The 20168-nt window shown below is 34.4% G+C and overlaps 1 protein-coding gene across 1 annotated transcript in view; it reads right to left on the reverse strand.

Annotated features, from left to right (window-relative positions):
• LOC149779599 (E3 ubiquitin-protein ligase ubr3-like) overlaps positions 1–20168 on the reverse strand; it is a 126458-nt gene that overhangs the window by 70655 nt on the left and 35635 nt on the right. Inside the window, exons 13-20 of the mRNA XM_089940369.1 lie at positions 18342–18394; positions 15912–16045; positions 14656–14804; positions 13640–13712; positions 8543–8639; positions 5791–5938; positions 4338–4442; positions 3046–3256 (exon numbers count right to left, since the gene is read on the reverse strand). Coding sequence (XP_089796495.1) covers positions 3046–3256; positions 4338–4442; positions 5791–5938; positions 8543–8639; positions 13640–13712; positions 14656–14804; positions 15912–16045; positions 18342–18394 — 970 coding nt within the window. The remainder of the gene's footprint in view (positions 1–3045; positions 3257–4337; positions 4443–5790; positions 5939–8542; positions 8640–13639; positions 13713–14655; positions 14805–15911; positions 16046–18341; positions 18395–20168) is intronic.

Genomic DNA, 20168 nt, shown 5'->3' on the forward strand with positions numbered 1-20168 from the left:
TCCTCGTAAAATACACAGTTATCAGCTTCATTTAAAGCACCAATGCCACCGTTATGTGCAAAAAGTTGTATATCATCATACTGAATCTTGAAAGATACTGATCCTAAACATTGTTGGGTTCCATCAAAACCAGATAACATCGTCGTTTCATCACATTATGAGCTATGTAATTTTTCCCTTGAACTGAGAAATCCTGCTATTTTTCAGTGTACAAATTAATCCAGTGCTGATCTGCAACATCCATGGGTCAACTGATTTCAGTCAAAAGCTAGAACACAAGATTTGATGACATCACCGTTGTTCATGTAAGAACTCAACACCATGCAATGACAGATTGTCTTTAGCCTAAGTTCACACTTCCAAGTATTCCAGCACCCCAGCTAATCACCAATATTCACCCGAGTCTTATTTTCATCTAATGCATGCTTTTTCTTCTCAGATGTGTTGTAAGAACGTAAGCTTACCACTCTTCATTCTCTCTTTAATCAATATGAATGTCACATGCAAATGTTGTTGTTAATAGATAGTCACTAACAGAATTTGCTGAATGTATCAAATCACTACTTTTGCAACACTCACAAAAGAGAACAGAATTAAGAATGACTTTGTTGACTGAATAAAGGGGCGGCACCTCTTAATTCTAAACTGAATAGCTGAACATTGTTGAAACCTAATATCTTCATTATTTCAAATAACAGCTTATTTCAGATAGCTTTTCTAATAAATCATTACCATACTTCCAAAGTTAGTTAAAAATGGTGAGATTTATGACAAACAGTGGCATTGGGTCTTTAATAAATTATAACACTTGATAAGTACTCACTATAACTCCAACCTGCATGTCCCAGCCCTTTGGTAGAAATTTCAATACACCTCAAGGCATGTTGGCTAATTAAATCCAAGTTTTAAATACAATCATGTTAAAAGGAACTGGCTTATGGAAAGAAGACTTAAGTACATTTTGGTGCAAATGATAAAGTTATTTGAATTTACTACTTGTTATTAAAATTACTGCACACCATTATACAAAATGTCAGAATTTTATTTATTTTGCACAGCTTTTCCACATTTAAACTTGTATTTTTGTAGTAGTTAATTGCAGAATGGAGGGGAACCTGCAAATTATGTGTTACTTTAATTTCTTTCTTACCTTGCCCAAAAATTACATCAAAAAAAAGAATAAATTACAAATTCTGTTCATGATGTTGGATATTTCCAGAGCAATTAATTTAGGCTGAATTGTTCCATAGCACATCTGTGCTTGTAAATCAGGTAGAAAGATAGGTATTAGTTAAGTTTAAAGGTGATGTAAATGTATTAATACATGTAATGACCAATTAAAAGAATTATATATATATATATATATATATATATATATATATATATATATATATATATATATATATATATATATATATATATGTTGTTGTTGTTGTTGTTGTAGGGTTTAACACCATTTGTCAGCATACGATAGGCTATACATGGCAGCCAGTATTAATGGTGGAGGAAGAACCCGGGAAAACCCCGGAAAGAACCACTGACCCATGAGAAGCTACTGGCAAGCTTTCTCACATACCCACATTATCCGAATCAGAGACTCGAACCCATGCAGACAGAGGTGAGACGGCAATGATCTGTAACGGAGAGCGCTTTAGACCACTTGGCCACTAGGGGCCCCCATATATATATATATATATATATATATATATATATATATATATATATATATATATATATATATATATATATAATCGTGTAATTACATAGTCAATAACAATTTTCTTGCATGTACCATTTTAATATTTCAGTCACAGTGATCATGACCTTTGACCTTTTTAGTCCAAAATCTACTGGCTCCATCTTTTCCCCAAGTGCAAGCCATCATCAGAGTTTGGATCATGACTGATGTAGTACTAATATTAATGTGTAGAAAATATTTTTCTCCTCTCAGTTACAGTGACCTTTGATCCCAAAATTCATAGTATTCTTCCTTATCATGATCCATCAACAAAGTTTGGTGCAGATATATGATGCAGACCAAATGTCATGGTGCAGAAACCTTGACCTTTGACCTTTTGACTCCAATACTGACTGAATACTTCCATAAACCAAGTGTAAGTCATCCAAAAAGTTTGGTATCTGCACATGTGGACAACTCGAGTTATTGTGCAGTAATGAAATTGGTGATCGCTGGTCAAACATCATAATCATAATAAGATCCACCTTATGACAAGTATATAAAAATAGTATAAAAGACAGACAAAAAGGGTGGATTTAAATTGTTTATAAAGATGTAAGTCAGTTGGTGATCTCCATGAAAGGGTTCATATTAACTTTTATAGTTATGACCTGTTCAAGTTCAACCTTTGTCTTTTTCAATAAAAGATAAAGTCTTTCAGAATAAATGAAATAGTTGAAGTCAAACCATGCAGGAATTTGGATAAGGTTGTGGTTAACATGCTCATTTTGCACCTCTGCACACCTAGACTTCAAATCCCCAATCACAGCAATGATTCCCCCATTTCCTCCACCTCAAGTGCATCCTCAAGCTAGCAGCTGAACCACTGAGTAGCCTGTACAAGTTGGTGCAATTCAAAGGTAGATTGTTCCCTCCAGATGCTCTAGTTACCTCCACCTCAACAACCACCTCATGCCAGCAGCTGAACCAATGAGAGTAGCTTTACAATTTGTTGCACATTAAATGTTGGTGGTTTCCACCAGATCCTCTGACTTCCTCTACCAGAACAACTTTCTCATGCGAACATTAGAACCATGAAGAGGTGGCTGTATGAGTTACTGGTTTCCTCTAGATTATCACACTTTCTGCATATCAACAAATGCCAACATATGAATTACTGAGAGTAAGCTGAATAAGTTGTTGCACATAACAGGTTGTTATGGTTCCCTTTAGATTCTCTGGTTTCCTGCTCATCAACAACCACCTCTTGCCAACATACAAACCACTAAGAGTTAACAGTAAATTAAGTTGTTAGAATTTTGTTGTACAATTGATTTGAAATACAATTAACACATAAAGCTACTCACTTGCAAGAACACTCGGGGCTAGCTGGAACATTTCTTCCAAAGAGGTATCCATATTAACTGTCATGGTTCCCTCTTGTTCCAAATCCATGTGACGTGAACGGTAGGGGACACTCACTTCCTGAACCACCTCACAAACATTCTGGAAAAAGCTGGATCCTGAGAACCACTCCTTGTAGTTCTGATCTGGCACCTTCCCACTGAATGCTTTGTTCTGAAACACACAAGGAGAACATATAAAACACAGTACAAATCTGCATTTTTGACAGCTGTCCTTTATACAAAGGATATACTCTCTCCTGGAACTGAAATCAATACAGATGTGCTGTATGTATGCTGTTGTTGGCCAAATCTGAGACTCAAACCCACGCAGACAGAGGTGAGATGGCAGTGATCCGTAACGGAGAGCGCTTTAGACCACTCAGCCACTCGGGGCCCCCCATCAGGTGTAAAGATATGTGAAGTACAAACATTTTGTAAGCAGGATATACTCTCTCCTGGAACTGAAATCAATACATGTGCTGTTGTTGACTGTGAAATTTTTGCATGTCCATTATCAAGATTTACTAAGGTGAAAAAGACCATTTTGCCACTAAAGTGTAGAAGTTAACACATAAGTCCTAGCCAACAATTAAATACACCTATCAGGTGTAAAGATATGTGAAGTACAAACATTTTGTAAGCAGTGTCCAGTCATAGCCAATAATTAAATACACCTATCAGGTGTAAGGATACGTGAAGTACAAACATTTTGTAAGCAGTGTCCAGCATGTGCAGCAAAACTGGGAATTAGGGTAAAAAATATGTGCATGTTGTCCCTAATGTACAGATGTTCTCTATATGCAGAAAAATTATTTGGGATCCTTGAAATTATTCCATGAATTCCCTTTTTAGTTATATGCCAAAGTCCATACAAAACACCAAATTAAATAAAAAAGATCAGGATGCTGTACAACTGTAAGAAAAATTTGTTGCTATAGTAAAGACAAAGAGGTTATATGCAAAATCACCAACTGGTTTTAAATTGATCAAATGTTGTTGTTGTTGTTGTTAAAACCATTTTCCAGCACATGATAAGACTATTCATGGCAGTCAGTATATCTGGCAGAGGAAGAACCTGGGAACATCCAGGGAACAACCATTGACCCATGGGAAGTTACTGGAAAGCTTTCTCACTTTCTTCTATCAATTTCAAGTTAGACAAAGATTCTAATATTTCAAATAATAATTTTGGAATAACTGACATAAAAAATGCAACATGGCATATACAGCATGTACTGTAAAAACATCCTTACATTCATACTAAAACTTCCACTGACTGGAGCTGTCATAACAGCTATCTCCAAAAGATGGATGGCATGAAAGATAATACCCTCTGTAATGGATGCATCCTTTGAAGCCTGAAAAAATAAATAAATAAATAAATACAACAGAGGGAGAACATTGTTGGAAACATTTTACTGCATTCAATGGATGAGTTTGATCAATTTTCCTTTTCTTAGCCAAGTAAATAGATAAATATCAGATATTGGAAATATTTTACAGAACCATGGCCTATATATTTGTATGATATGTTTTATGTTGTTACCATTTTGGGTTTAATGCCATTTCTCAGTGCAAGAGAGACTATACACGGACACTAGCATAATTATGTGGAGGAAGAACCCAGAAAAATCCCAGCAAGAACCACCAACCAAAAGGAAACTACTGGCAGCTTTCTCACAGGCTGAGCCCAAGACTAGAACCAAAACAGACATTGGTGAGATAGCAGTGCTTGGCAAAGGTGATTAGTCTGCCACAAAAATGAGTTATATGATAAAGATTTATCTATCAAAAAGGTTTATCACCAACAAGCAACAGAAGCATAAAAACACAACAATGTGATGGTCACAATAATATATGCAGGTTCCTGATCAACAGGGAATGTACATAGTATGTATAAAGGGTAATTAGATAATAACAGATAAATCAGGGTGAGTAAGAGCACACCTGTTGGTTAAAAAATACTCAAAGGAAATAGGGCTGCACATATTAATTTGAAATAAAGGTTAACTTCCTTCAAGAAATTTAAAATACAAGACATTTTCACTGTATCAAAGTTCCTTTATCTGCTAAAATTGTAGTAATGATGGCATGTAGGTTGGCAAATCAAAGATGATTATAGAATTTAAAATATGTTTGGTTTTGATATATTTCAGGGAAAGGTCTATAGCCCTGATTTCTGTTGAAAATATTGATGCACCATCTGACAAGCTTAGTTCTGAAGTGTGATTTCCACTAATAGAGGCAAATTTATTTTCAATACAATGGTGATAAAAGTGGTATTGCCTTTGGGCAATGCCATATTAAGGAGTTGCCCCAATAAGGAGATGAATCTGCCAAACAACATTCCCCAAATTAATGTTCAACATGTGTACTGGTTTTATACATAAAAATCAAAATCTGGAATCTGTGATAATAACATCTTCAACTTAATAACATTCAATACTCTACAAGCACTACAAAACTGTCAATTACAGACCTCAAGCACATCAGTTCAAGGATATTTAATGCATCAATAACTCTATACAAAGGTGAACCATACAAAGGTGGAAACAGATGTATGAGGATTTTAAAGGGGGTCTGGTTTTAATGGCACTTTTAACACATATTGGCTCTGTCATGCTAAGACAATGGGAGCCAAGTGCATTTCCCGAGGACGAAATGAAGCAGCCCAAATAACAGTCCAAGTTTATGAAAGAAACTCACCCTGTGGAGTACAGTGAAAAGAAAGGCATGCATGGTTCTGCAGTGTAGGATCTGGTACAGATTTTTGTAGGTCTCCAAAATCCTTCCAGGAAACTTGAATGGTGGCCACGGTTGGCCTTTGCCCAAGTATTTACCCTTTTTTCTGACACTGAAAGAAAAAAAAGTCAAAATTAAGTCGACAATTGTCAGATAAATGAGACTGTAATGAAAAAAATGTAACCATAACTACACCAAGAGTGCGGTATGCCACTGGGTATTAACTGATTAAGATTGTGCCGTGTCACAGATATCTTCTGATACACTGTGACCAGGGTTTGACAAATATTGTATCTTAAACCCAGTGACTAACTGAATGCTGGAGCTGGGCTAATTCACATAGCACCACAAGCTACTAAATTATATAATGACTTGCTCTACAATTTTACAAAATGTAACTAGTCAAATACCTCATATATATAAACAAATGTACCATCAAATGTATATTATATGCATGCTTCATGTTTAATAGTTTTCAACAAAGGCACAATCAGGGCATGGTCAACTCTAAAGATTATTGACTGACGGATCTCAACAATGAGCTGGATATTTGGTGATGGTATGCGGTCTTGAACTAAAGTTATGGTGCAGAAACAATTATTTTCTTAGCATTACCATAATATCTAACCTTTAAACCCCTGACTCTAAAGGTTTATTACCCCAAGTGCAAGCTATCCACAAAAGTTTATCCAAGAACTTGCTCTAGAATAAAAGTTTTTCTGCAAAACCCATCTATCTTTGAGTAAGAATGTTCTAGACCTTTGACATATTGATCCCAAAATCAAAAGGCCTCTTCCATACCTTAAGTGCAAGTCCTCTACAGACATGGTCAAGCTACATGGTCTAAGACTTAAGTTATTATACAGAACTATTTGGGTTTTTTCAGTCAATGTTAAGTTTTGAGACAATCCTCCAAGTATGGATGGACATACATAAGATAACAGACAATTAATGATGGACAACAGGCCATCCTAGAACATTGGTGGCCTATGACCTGTAAAGCAAATAATAAGTCACCTCAAGCAGTGGCATGTGTGATAAAACTGTACCAGTTATTTATGAGAGTCTTAAGAACAAAGACCTAGCTACCTATATGGTTTGGGCTAATGCAAGAGTATCTTGAAGGGACTGATGCTCAGCTTACTGAAATTGTTTTAGAGAAATTCACAAGATGTTCATATCTTCCCTATTTTTATTTCTTGAGTACTGAAATCACCTCTAATATTTTTGTGAAATTCCAACATAAAAACCATAGGTAACACAAATATTATCTCAAATGTTGGAGTTAAAATGTTCACATAAGTGCCAAATAAAAATCTCATGGCCTTTGAACTTGAATCTGATTTAATGGCTGTTGTGAATTTACACCCTCCCACCTAGTTTCAAATTGGATGACATTGACATCATAATCAACAAGGGATTTATGGTATAAGAGACAAAAAGTGACATGAAGGGCTTTGTTAAACAAATTAAAGAGTAATAATAAAAAGCATAAGGTTATTTTAAAAAGTGAATATAGATCTCTGCATTTTTTACCAACTGCTGCAGTTGATTACACTGGCCATGTATCAAACTGACCATTTTCAGGCTCTACTAGCAAGTAAAGCTCGATTCCCACTAAAACATTTCCAGAAGATGCCACAATTATGTCAATCTACATGATTTTGCTGGTAATCACAAGGCATGTTTCTTGTTTACAAAGGAGAAAGAAGGAACAGAAGCAGCCAATGTAGATTATTTCCTAACAAAAGTAGCTCTGCAAGCCAAAATTTTTTTCCAGGAATTCAAGATAAGACCATATTTTAAAAACTTTTGAGTGCTGGAACCATCTCCAATATTTCTGAGCAATAACTAACTTTCATGATAACAGCAATAACTAACTTTTCAAGACAACAGCAATAACCAACTTTTCATGATAAAAGCAATTATTAACTTTTCAAGATAACAGCAATAATCAACTTTTCAAGATAATGGCAATAACTAACTTTCCAAGATAATGGCAATAACCAACTTTTCATGATAACAGCAATAACTAACTTTTCAAGATAACAGCAATAACAAACATTTCAAGATAATGGCAATAACCAACTTTCATGATAACAGCAATAAATAAATAACAGCATAACTAACTTTTCAAGATAATGGCAATAACTAACTTTTCAAGAGAATGGCAATAACCAACTTTTCATGATAACAGCAATAACTAACTTTTCAAGATAATAGCAATAACAAACATTTCAAGATAATGGCAATAACCAACTTTCATGATAACAGCAATAAATAAATAACAGCAATAACTAACTTTTCAAGATAATGGCAATAACCAACTTTTCATGATAATGGCAATAACCAACTTTTCATAATAATGGCAATAACCAACTTTACATAATAACAGCAATGAATAAATAACAGCAATAACTAACTTTTCAAGAGAATGGCAATAACCAACTTTTCAAGAGAATGACAATAAACAACTTTTCATGACAATGGCAATAACTAACTTTTCATGATAATGGCAATAACCAACTTTTCAAGATAATGGCAATAACCAACTTTTCATGATAACAGCAATGAATAAATAACAGCAATAACTAACTTTTCAAGATAATGGCAATAACCAACTTTTCATGATAACAGCAATAAATAAACAAGCTAACATGCTAATTAGTCAACTAGTCAATTAAATTAAGAATATGTCGTATCAACCAACACTTACAACTCTGTGTATCTATCCATGGCTGACTGAAAGTCCTTTTTGTAAACTGATCTCTGGTAAACATGCAGCGGGTCAAAATCTGATTCCCACAAATCTTCTGAAATAGTTAAAAAATTAGGTGCAAGTTAACTAAAAATATAAAAACTATTTACAAGCAGAACTACAGACAATGATACAGGTAATGTTAAAAAAATAGGCATGCCATTTACATTTCCATTTGCGCATAAGATGAATTTTTTGTGTGTTGCTTTTGCATTCCATTCAAGTTTACATTCCAGCTACCATCATAATTTGTTCAATGTCAGAAATGCATCTGGATTTTTCATTCATTGTTTAAATTCATTGTTTTCCTTTCATTTTCTTACATTTGGAATAGATTTACTGTATTAAAGATTTCTATTTTTATATTATTAAATGAAACAACTAATGCTTTGGTGTTTTAATAAAAGCATGCTCTAACAAAACTGAAAATGCATGAAGTTCAAAAGACAACAATGAATTTATGATAAAATAATTTTAAAAATGGTGACAAATGCAGCAAGAGGCCCATGTAGAGCAGACATCACGTGCCTAGGTAGCTGACAAATATCATCTAGTGAATGCAGATTCACAAACCATTGAGATTCCCATCCAAGGACTCATGAACAGAAGGTTCCAGTTTCAAATCCCACCATCTGATCCTCATTAATATACGTGGATCTACATCATAATTAAATCAGCTGATATCTTGTCGATAAAAGCTTACATAACAAATCAGATCAGAAATATGGTTTCCAGTGTTCACAAGCGCAGCAAAACCACCTGAATAATATGCATGTCTGTTGCTCATAATCAACATCATCCACAATCTTGATGATATTAAGCTTTACATATCAGATCTGATCTATATTAATTTTGATCAGAAATATAAACTCTAGGGTGTTCACTAGCTCAGTCAATAAAGAGGCAAAATCACTTCATTAACATGCACTGATGTCGCTAAACTTGTCTGAAATCATATGAGATAAGCTCACATATCTTATCAAAATCTGATCAGAAATACGGCTTCTACAGTGTTCTTAAGATTGGCCAATTGGATGCAAAACACCATTAATGTCCGTGGAAGTCACAAATACTTTAAGGCCTTTTATTTTCATGGGGTTCAATTTTTGTGGCATTGGGAAAATTACATTTTCATGGATAATTTAAATTTGTGGTTTTGCATGTCAAAGTTTACACATTTGAAGAAAAATAAATGTACTGAGAACAGAAGAAAAAAAGCAAAAGGTATTGAAACACTAGTAATACTAAAAATGAAAGAAATAATAATAATAAAAAATACTACCATATGAAAGTTAAAGTTAATACTTATTCAAGTCAGTCCTTTATTTGAGTACAACTTTTGCTGAAAAATGGAAGTCCTCCCAAAAGCACATTTAACTTTATTGATAAGAAGAACATGTATGTACAATACTATTGCTTGAAGTACTATTATTCATGAAACACCATGTTTATACACTAATTACAGCAAAGTATTAGCGCTCACACTTCACTGGTTTTCAGACAAAGCCACGCCATCAATGTTCTATCTATCAAATATCATGGTACATACAAATGCTTGTCATGGAAATAATCCCCAGAGTGCAGAATTAAACAAGTCCAGCTTTCTCAGAACTACTGATATGTCTCATCTTCTGCTTTTTGTTGTGTGAGCTGCAATTATCCATTCAGCGTTAATTGGCTTGATTAATGAGACTGCAAGATTCACTAATACAGTGCAATGATTGTCACCTGTAACAGCCTCCTTTTCCATGATGGTTACTGTGAATTGTTTAGCATACCAGTTGTGGAAGTGTGATTTTAATTTTTCTCTTTGTACTTTGTTTATTGTTAGTCTAGTGGGTGGAGTTGGTCTGTACATGAGGCATGCACAAACAAAAGAGCGATTCTACTGTCTTTAAATTTAGTAAGCATCTTCTCACTTTCGTGGCGTCAGCTTCCTTTGACGTTGAGCACTCAGACAAAAACATGGTGCAATTGATTGATCCTGATAGGTGTATTATTTGTTCTCAGAGGTTGTATTATTGTTTTAGTATTGTTGGCTGCATCAGCTTCCAATTGATGTGATTCACTCTGACAAAACATACTGTAAGTACTGAACTTGTCAGGTTATTTATTTCTGTTCATTCATGTGTTAGTATTATTTTAAACATTCAAGTGAATGCCATTTGCATTGGCATAGTTTTATTCTTCTGTACTCCTTATTTTGGGTATCTGTAGAGGTCAAACCATGAAATTAATTATGCACAAAAATGTATTTTGTTTATAAAATTTAACAAATAATGTATTTCCCTATTGAGAAAAAAAACTTACGGTTTTACGAATCAAATCCAAAAATAATCCAAGAATTAAAAAACAGAAGTCCTAGGAACAAAAAGTCCTAATGAAATTGAATTTGAATCCTGATGAAATACAAAACGGAAGGTGATGACGCATGTTGTGGTCAGCATAGTACTGATGTGCCAACAGTTCTTTGTTGAATCACAGAAAATAATATTCCAGTTTTTGAATTCTGTGTGAATTTTGATAAATGTCCTTGTCCAAGAATTAATTTAGAGCACTAGTATTTCCAGGGAAAAGAATCACTTTTCTTTAAAATAAAATAAAACAATTAGCCCCAAAACTGGTCACAACATGAAACACTTTAACTTCTCAAGTGTTAAGGCACTAATGACTATTCTTTCTCAAAACATCAATAATAAATCTAGCTACAATGCAAAACAGATGCCTGAATGTGGGTCAATCCTCAGGAAAAACCATAGTTTGTAATAACTGCTACATGTTATTTGTCACATACTCCAAGTATGGCCTCAATTCCACTTAATGAATCTTACTCTGAGAAAGAATTAAAAAAAAACATTTAAAAAAAAAGTTGTTTACTTCAACTCTTACTGGTTCTGAATCAAAGTCAGGAACTAGGTCAGCTTTAGATACAATGTCTCTTTAAAGTTGCTTACATCAAAAAATGAAAAAATCAGTCATAACTGAACTCTATATCAAATACAGTAAATAAAGTTATATTACAATAGCATGTAATGGAATAAAAAAAATTAAAACTAACAAACAAACAATTTAAAGTAAATCAAATATAAATTAAATCAAATATATATAACACAATAGAAAACAAGATCATCAAGAGAACCACCTTGGTGGCCATATTGGGTGTGTCAGATCAGCATCATTTTCATGATGGCTGCCATAGTATCCATACTGCATGTCAGATCAGTATCCTTTTCATTTAGGACCATCAAGACAAGATATTAAGTCTTCTGGTGAAAATACCACTGTCAATATGTCTTTTCATGAAGGAGAGTTAGTAATAACAAGACTTTAAAGACAGCTGCCATGGCAGATTTATTGTTTCGCACACTGGCACCATTCTTATTTAAGATCAACTAAAAATCTAAAGAAGTCTTTTAGTGAAAACTCATGTTGATATGAGTATCCATTCAAAAAAAGTAGCAATAACAAGATTTTCAAAATGGTCACTTTGGTACCCATTCTGGATGTCAAAGAGGCACCACTGTCATTTAATACTAACTAGACATCATAAAAACACATACATACATGAACAACATTTGGGGGTGGCAAGTGGGGCGACTGCCCCAGGCCCCACTCTTGAGGGGTCCCAGCGCTTCAGGCTTAAGGTCGTCTTTACGAGTTTGTCAAGCTATATTCTCCGGTAAATTGGAAACGCTGATAGAGGCCGTACATAATGCATGCAAAGTTGTGAAGTCAACTTTGTAACCAATCGAGATACCGATACTCTGGCCCAGTGCAGTCATGGTCAGCCCTGCATACTCCTAACGCCGCCTCTGCATACATATCTAGTGAAAACACTTCCATTCAGGAGGAGTTCCATTTAGGGCCAACTATACCAAGCGATGAATGTGTCTGCAAAGTTTCCTAATGATTCTCAGAGTTGCTGACAAATAGTGATAACAAAATTGAGCAAAGAGATGAAATGATGACAATCCATCCCATAAGCTAAAAACCTTGTCCAAAACCTTAATGAAAATTTTCTATGACTGTGACCTTGGCACCAAGGTTCAAGAGCTGAACAAGCACATCTAAATGTCTTAGTTTCAAAATCCATCAAGAGAAAATATAAACAAATGAAGAAACTTTAACCAAAACCTTAATATAAGCAAGTCACAGAATGATCTGTCTTATTTTGACAGTGATTCATGTCAAGTATGATGACAATCTGTTTCATAACTGTAAATAAATTGGCATCATAGAAATAGACCTAAATGCAAGAACAACAATGCATGTAACAATGATGACAGTACCATCATAAAAACCAGACAAAAACTATGATGACAAAGTTACCATGTAAACTCTCTTGCAGTTTCTTTAATGCTAGATAATGAATATTGCTGTTCACCATCAATAAGCTACTGAAGTTCAAATTGGGTCTCATGATCTGTCCAATATAATTTTCAAAACATTTTTTGTAGATTCACAGATTAGCATTTTTTCATGTCCATCCCTCTTCTCGCTTGCTACCATACTGTAATGTACTGAATTATTTTATTATCATAAAACCCTTCTCTGCCAACACACTGCATGAGATAATCCAATAAATTTTCCACTTAATGAATGTTGTTAAACACATGGAAGATATATCTGAATCTTTTTAAATTTTTTTATAAATAACTGATAAACAATGTATCTTTTAACAAGTAAACATACATCATGAACAAATTATGCTATTAAACATAACAATGAGCTAGAGGACTCAAGGTAGATTAGGTCAGTACCTAACTGAGTTATCTTCTCTAAATAAATTCTTTATTATGGTTATTATTACTATTATTATTATTATTATTATAAATTTGATACTATTGGACACTGTGGCCTCACCAAAGAACATATGCCACACAAGCTTGGCCTACTGGAATTATATTCCTTATCCACAATATCCAACAGTACAAACAGTGAAAATCTTGAACAGAAAATTCTAATACTGAGGACAATATTGTCATGGTTGCTTTGGCAGCTGGAAAACCAATATCTCTGTCTTGCTGTCTGTGAATGGGAAAGAAATTGACCCACCTTTCGGGACGTACGTTCCCTGCTGAAGGCCACCTCCTCCTGGTTCAAATACAGGAGCTTTGAAGTCAGATATCTGTTTAACAAAGAAACATTTTTTTAATTCCACAGGAAACACTTCCATATACTTGACATCTTATTCATGTTTTGGGGAAAATTATTTCTTGATTTGAACAACTCAAATAATAGTTATATTTTAAAAAGACCTGCAGAGCTTCCAATCCTAGGCCTACAAACTTAAAATGCATGAATCGGATACTGTAAATAAAGGTTGCAGCTGGCTAGATTTCCATTAAAATGAACCAAAAACTGTTGAGTCTTGTTAATGAAAAAAACAGAATGACAGCAAACATTAGAAAATCCTCATAGTACATCTCTGCTAAAATAGTGTAAAATCAAGATTATTAAAGTTTCATTAAAATTAATACAGTAATCAGAAGTGATATTCATAAATGGATAGAGGTCACTGATTTGTATTATCTCCTTACCTTGAAAAAGGGAACATGGTTATGATACATAACTGGTTCAAGTTCCATTAAAACATCTTTAGTAGTTCAATGGGCGCAAAGTGCCTTGCCCAAGCCCACACTATAGTAACCAACCTGATGGTAGGATTCAAACCTGTACCCTTCTGATCACGAGTCCAGCATGCTAACCACTTAGCCACAGTGGGTGTCTGTGTTAATTTCTTCAGGCCTATTCTACATCCCTGAGCCTGCAGGGAGTTAATTTTACTGTAAATGCGTATTACATGTCAATGGTTTAAAAGTTCAAGAGTGATTCTCTTTTTAAATCTAAAAATCTTTCTGAACACTAATTCCTAACTAGTATCTTTTCATATTTTTAAAAATAAATTCAGTAACTTGTATCACATTTTTCAACTGAATGTCCATTTGTAAATTTGTCATTTTTTCTGTTTAGTACATTTGAGGTTCTGAACTTTTGATGATGCATTTCTATGCTTTGTCTTGCAATGTTTTGTCATGTACCTCAGAACCTAATTACTTGCCAGTCCATACCTCTTTGAGTGTTGGTTCAAACAAGTCTTTGCCATGACCAGTCATTCCTGATTTTTCAGGCATAAGGTCCATAAGCTGGCTGTGGTGTCGGTCAGATATGAACAAAAGTGATGCCATCTCCAGCCTTGTCAATTCCTTGTCCTCAATACCTGCAGAAATGTATTTTTTTTTTCCAAGTCAAAATTAGTTTCTTACAAGAGTAATAATGAACTTCAAAACAAAGTAAAACATAACCAAAACATCTTGTTCTGCTAAGTACATTTTGATTGCAGAGTTAGGAAAGATCATGGTCTTAAATGCTTATTACATCTGCAACAACTTCATGGTTATTATGGATAGTTGTCCCTATTCTCATGATTTAGGTAACATTCAAAATGTTCAGTCTAGATAATTCCACCTTTGCTGCTTGAAAATGGAAGAAAAAAATTAAGGCTAGGAAATTCCTATACAACACCTGGAAACAACTTTTTTGGTTGAACAAATAAAACCGATTTTCATTTGCTGTCATGAAAATCTCATTCTGAACAAAGAGAAATTTTAGGAATCTGAAGCAGTGTAAAGGAGGTCTCTTTAAATAAATAAACTGACCATGAAGTTTATATAATTGGAAAATTTGGAAGAGAAGTAACTGAGACGATAATGGGACAAGACATTTTTAAAAGCAATGTTAAACAAGTCCTCTGAAGTGGAACAAATTGACAAGATGTTTGATTTCTGAAAGTATTCTCACTGAAAGACAATGTAATCAAACTACTGCTGATAAATTCAAAAGGAATATATGAAGCCCATTGGTCATGAATTTCAGTCCTTTATATACAAAATGTTCAATGCAGTCTAAATTTTGTTGATGTAATGCCCTATCACAATGTTCATATGCAGAAACTGATTCTTTGAAATACATATTACAATGTTGAGCTGGGGATAGTATATTTATTTCCTCAAGAAATTCTGTGAAGTTACTGCAATTCGTTAATTATTAGCACTATAAATTGCACAAAAATATTCAACTTTTCAAACAAATTAGTCATCTAATCTAATGCCACAAGTTTAAAGAAATTGTTAAGTACAGGTAATTAAATAATAATAATCTTCACCACATAACAATTTGTCTCCTTCAATGTTCTGTCACAATTTTTTTATAAAAAGTGTACAAATGTGCATGCAAAATGACAACTTTAACTCTAATAGCGTTCTAATGAGTCAGCAAAACCCAACCGTACTGTGAGTTACTATATAAGTTGGATTGAGTGTCCTACCTAGGTATGTACGAACTGAAAGCAGCATGTTAAAGAACTGCAGTGCCCCTTCCACCATTGCCATTTCTTGTTCTGGGGCCAGCTTGCGAGACCCCTGGTTTGGTAGATATGACAACCAGTCATTTATGTGGAATCTGTGGGGACATAAACAACAGCACATGCAAGTAACATGTTGTTATTTTGACTCCTGGTAGAGAAAATAAAGTTATTGACATAAACAACCATGCATAATTAGTTAGACTTTACTACCTGTGAGTAATCAAAAAAAAAAAAAAAAAAAATCAATGAGCTATCACTTATAATCACTGTCAACAATGACACGGCTATTGTGGAACACTATGTTTTGCCTTGCACGCTATCAGCCTACAACCTTAGTGTTGGTTACTACTGAATTGCCCCTTTTCATCTCCAGTAAATGTGTGAAGATTTTTTTGGTTATCATGGAGGTAAAGAGAGAACTGGGGGTCAATGTTGGTTGCATACATGACTTGGCTTTTTCATGCTGAGAAAATGTATGCATGGTTAATGGGTAGGGATCCCAAGGAATGATCCCAGTAAAAGGGCCACTTAGTGGAGGCATGGGGATTAAATGTATGCATGGTTAATGGGTAGGGATCCCAAGGAATGATCCCAGTAAAAGGGCCACTTAGTGGAGGGCATGGGGATTAAATGTGTGGATGGTTAATGGGTAGGGATCCCAAGGAATGATCCCAGTAAAAGGGCCACTTAGTGGAGGGCATCGGGATCAAATGTATGGATGGTTAATGGGTAGGGATTCCAAGGAATGATCCCAGTAAATGGGCCACTTAGTGGAGGGCATGGGGATTAAGAAGCTTATCACTATGATGAAATTAATTCCCTTCTAATGCTAATTAAATATGTATATACTTTAAAGGTGAGGCTATAGACAGCTTCAAAGTTATGGCTCAGGGGCCAGCCCCCTAGTGGGAAGGGACAGAACCAGACACAATGTCTGCATCAATGACTTTGCTTTGTTTATGCCAAGAGAGTGTGTATATTATTATAAAGTAAAGATCTTGATGGTTATGAGCAATGGTAAGGACTGGCATGGGAGCATAAGCAGTGACAATGCTGCTTAGCAAATAAAGCTGACTGACTACCTATGCAATATTCTAAAAATAAATCTAAAGAGAATCACATGCATCATAACAGAAAGTGCATTTAATTCTACCAAAATATTTAGAAAGCATCAATTTTCCAGTAAAATATGTTTTTTCAATAATACTTGCTAGATAAAAATACTTTAGGAAAACTAATATTACCTTGCAACTCCATTCCTCCTAGAAAAGCTTTTTATTAAAAAAGCTACAAGTTATCTGCTCACCTTGGTGGCAGTTAGAGTGACCTCCCCTTGCAACAGGGATTGTTAACAAATCCCATGAATATTTGAATCACTGTAAATGTATCATGATTAGGCAATCTATTTGAAGACAAAAAAAAATTGAGACTTTTGGACCTTAGGGTGGGATTCACTTGGATGAAGAAAAAAAATATAATCCTCACTCCCTAAACATTAGGTGTGGCAAGTTTTGGTAAATTCTTACCAGCAGTTTAACATTGGGTTGACCCTGCAAACAACTTCATGATTGCTATGTATCACATTTTTCTCTAACAAAAGACAAAAATATTGTAGAATGTCTATCATAATGACAATAAATAATTAGCACTTATGATGTGTCTCCTCCATTTTTATGATCTTACATAAATATTAAGTCCTTTCTAACCAAAATATTATGTATGTACTAAGCATAGTTTCTGGCAAAGAATCATTCACCATAGTAAATAAGTCAATGTGAATAAGTACTAAATTCAATAAAAAAAAAGATCTGATTTAAAGAAGCACAAAATTTTCTATTTAATAAGTCTCTTATTGCTGACTTTATTACTATTAATATGGTTTATTCTTACTAACTACTCTTCAAAGACAGATAAAACTCTGTAACTAGGACAAATATTCCTGGCAACATTGTAAACCAGCCTGCAGAAGCAAATTATTGGGCAGTACTAAAAAAACATAACATGGTCTGATGCTGTCACAGTCAATACAGTAATTTCTATATGTCAATTAAGTTAGCAAGTGACACCATAAGTATTCTGTGAAATGCAATGTCTCACTAATAAACAGCATTATTAACTAGCTTGTATCTTACTGCATTGGTGGTGAAAAACAAACTTCAAGCAAACCTAGGTACAAACTTAGGATATGTAGTAATACTTGACCAAATTTTCAGTTGAATACAGCAGTATTGTGATTTGAGAGAAAAAAAATGAAGACTGCACAGCTGTATTGTTGATATCTCCACCATCACTATCACTGCCAGAACGTGATGACTATGTTCACTGATGAGACAAAAATGCATGTCACTTGCTCTTCACTAGTGAGACAAAAATGAATGCCACTTAGCTTACCTGTCAAGGACTGTCTGGACAAAGTAGTCAGGATCCAGTCTGCAGGCACACACCTGAGAAAACATGATATATAGTTGAGTCTCCATGCCTGAATCCCAATTATTTCATCTAAATTACTGTAGTATCATCAATTTTCCTGGGGGACCAATTTTTGTGTTTTTTGTTGATGCCCCGAACTATGATTTAAATCCCCAATGAAAAATGAGCCATGTAGGATGATGATTCCCCACCACTTTTATTAGTGTTTCATTCCTAGAGATTAACAGAGCTACTAGTATTTGATAAATCAAGGTCAATACTGTAATCTGGTAATTAAATATTAGTTTTTACATGTGATTGTTTTATTTTTTTTTTAAACTTTTGAAACAAGAATTATAAATCATTTTATATTGTTTCAATGCACACATTCGATAAGTTATCCGATAGCTGTAATTTTACACTCACTGCCTTAAATAGATATGTGAGGTAAGTAAGGGTAGAGAGAAAATAGAGAAAAAGCATAAGGTATTCAAACAATAGTAATACCAAAAATGAAATAAAAATAATACAAAATAACAGCATATGAAAATTAAATTCAATACTTATTCAAATCAATCCTTCATTAGAGTACAACTATTGTTGAATGTTTAAATCCTTCTGAAAGCACATTTCATTTTATCCATGCATTTTTAATCTAAACAATCCTGCAAAATACTATAACTATTTCTTCAAATACTATTATTAATGAAACACTATGTATATACACTAATTACAACAGAGTATTAAAGCTCAGACTTCACAGATTTTTGGACAAAGCCACTGTATCAACATCATGTCAATCAAGTCTCATGGTACTCACAAATGCTTCTCAGGTAAATAATCCCCAAACTGCTGAATTGAACAAGTCCAGCTTTCTCAAAATCCCTAACAATCAGGTCCGATCTTTCACTCATTGTTGCGTGAGCTGCAATTATCCATTCAGCATGAATTGACTGATTAATGAGGTTGCAAGGTTTACTAATACTGTGCACTGGTCGTCAAGAGTAACATCTTTTTCCGTAATGGTGTCCATGACCTGTTTAGCATACCACTCGTGGAAGTGTAACTTTAATTCTTCTTTGTACTCCTTATTTACCGTCTAGTCTAGTGGTTGAAGTCGGTCTGTACAGCAGGCAGGCACAAACATTAGCTGCCTGGAAAGCAAGCACCTGTGCCAAGTTTTTGCAGCTTCTGATGGGTTAGGAAGTCCAGGAACCGAGGGGGGGGGGGGTCTAAGTTGAATTTTACCACTCTTAAGCCACTGTGTTAATGCCATGATCATCAGAAAGCACTGATGGTGCAGCTTGATGGACAGTGGTTTAAGTAAGAGATCATTCATATGTACTTTAATAACTGATTGGTCTAGTGTTGTTGGCTGCATCAGATTCCTTTGATGTTGAGCACTCGAATGAAAACATGGCAAAAGTGATTAATCTTGACAGGTGTTTTATTTGCACTCATAGAGATAGAAGTATTGTTTAAGTGTTGTTGGCTGCGTTGGCTTTGACTGATGTTATTCACTTGGTCAAAAACAAGGTGTAAGTACATGAACTTGCCAGGTCTTCGATTTGTGCTCATACAGGTAGTAGTATTGTTTTAAACATTAAAGTGACTGCCATTTGCATTGGCCTACTAATATGCAAACTTTGACAGGCAAAACCACGAATTAAAATACCCATGAAAATGCCTTTTTTAAAAACAAAACAACAAAAATTGAGCCCAACGAAAATAAATGATACTACAGTACCCCGCCGCTCAACTTCCTGAAATACAAATACTTATATGGAGTAATTAATCAAACTCCCCAAT

The sequence above is a fragment of the Sinohyriopsis cumingii genome, chromosome 17, assembly GCF_028554795.1.
Source record: "Sinohyriopsis cumingii isolate HCF-2022 chromosome 17, ASM2855479v2, whole genome shotgun sequence".
Taxonomy (NCBI): Eukaryota; Metazoa; Mollusca; class Bivalvia; order Unionida; family Unionidae; genus Sinohyriopsis; species Sinohyriopsis cumingii.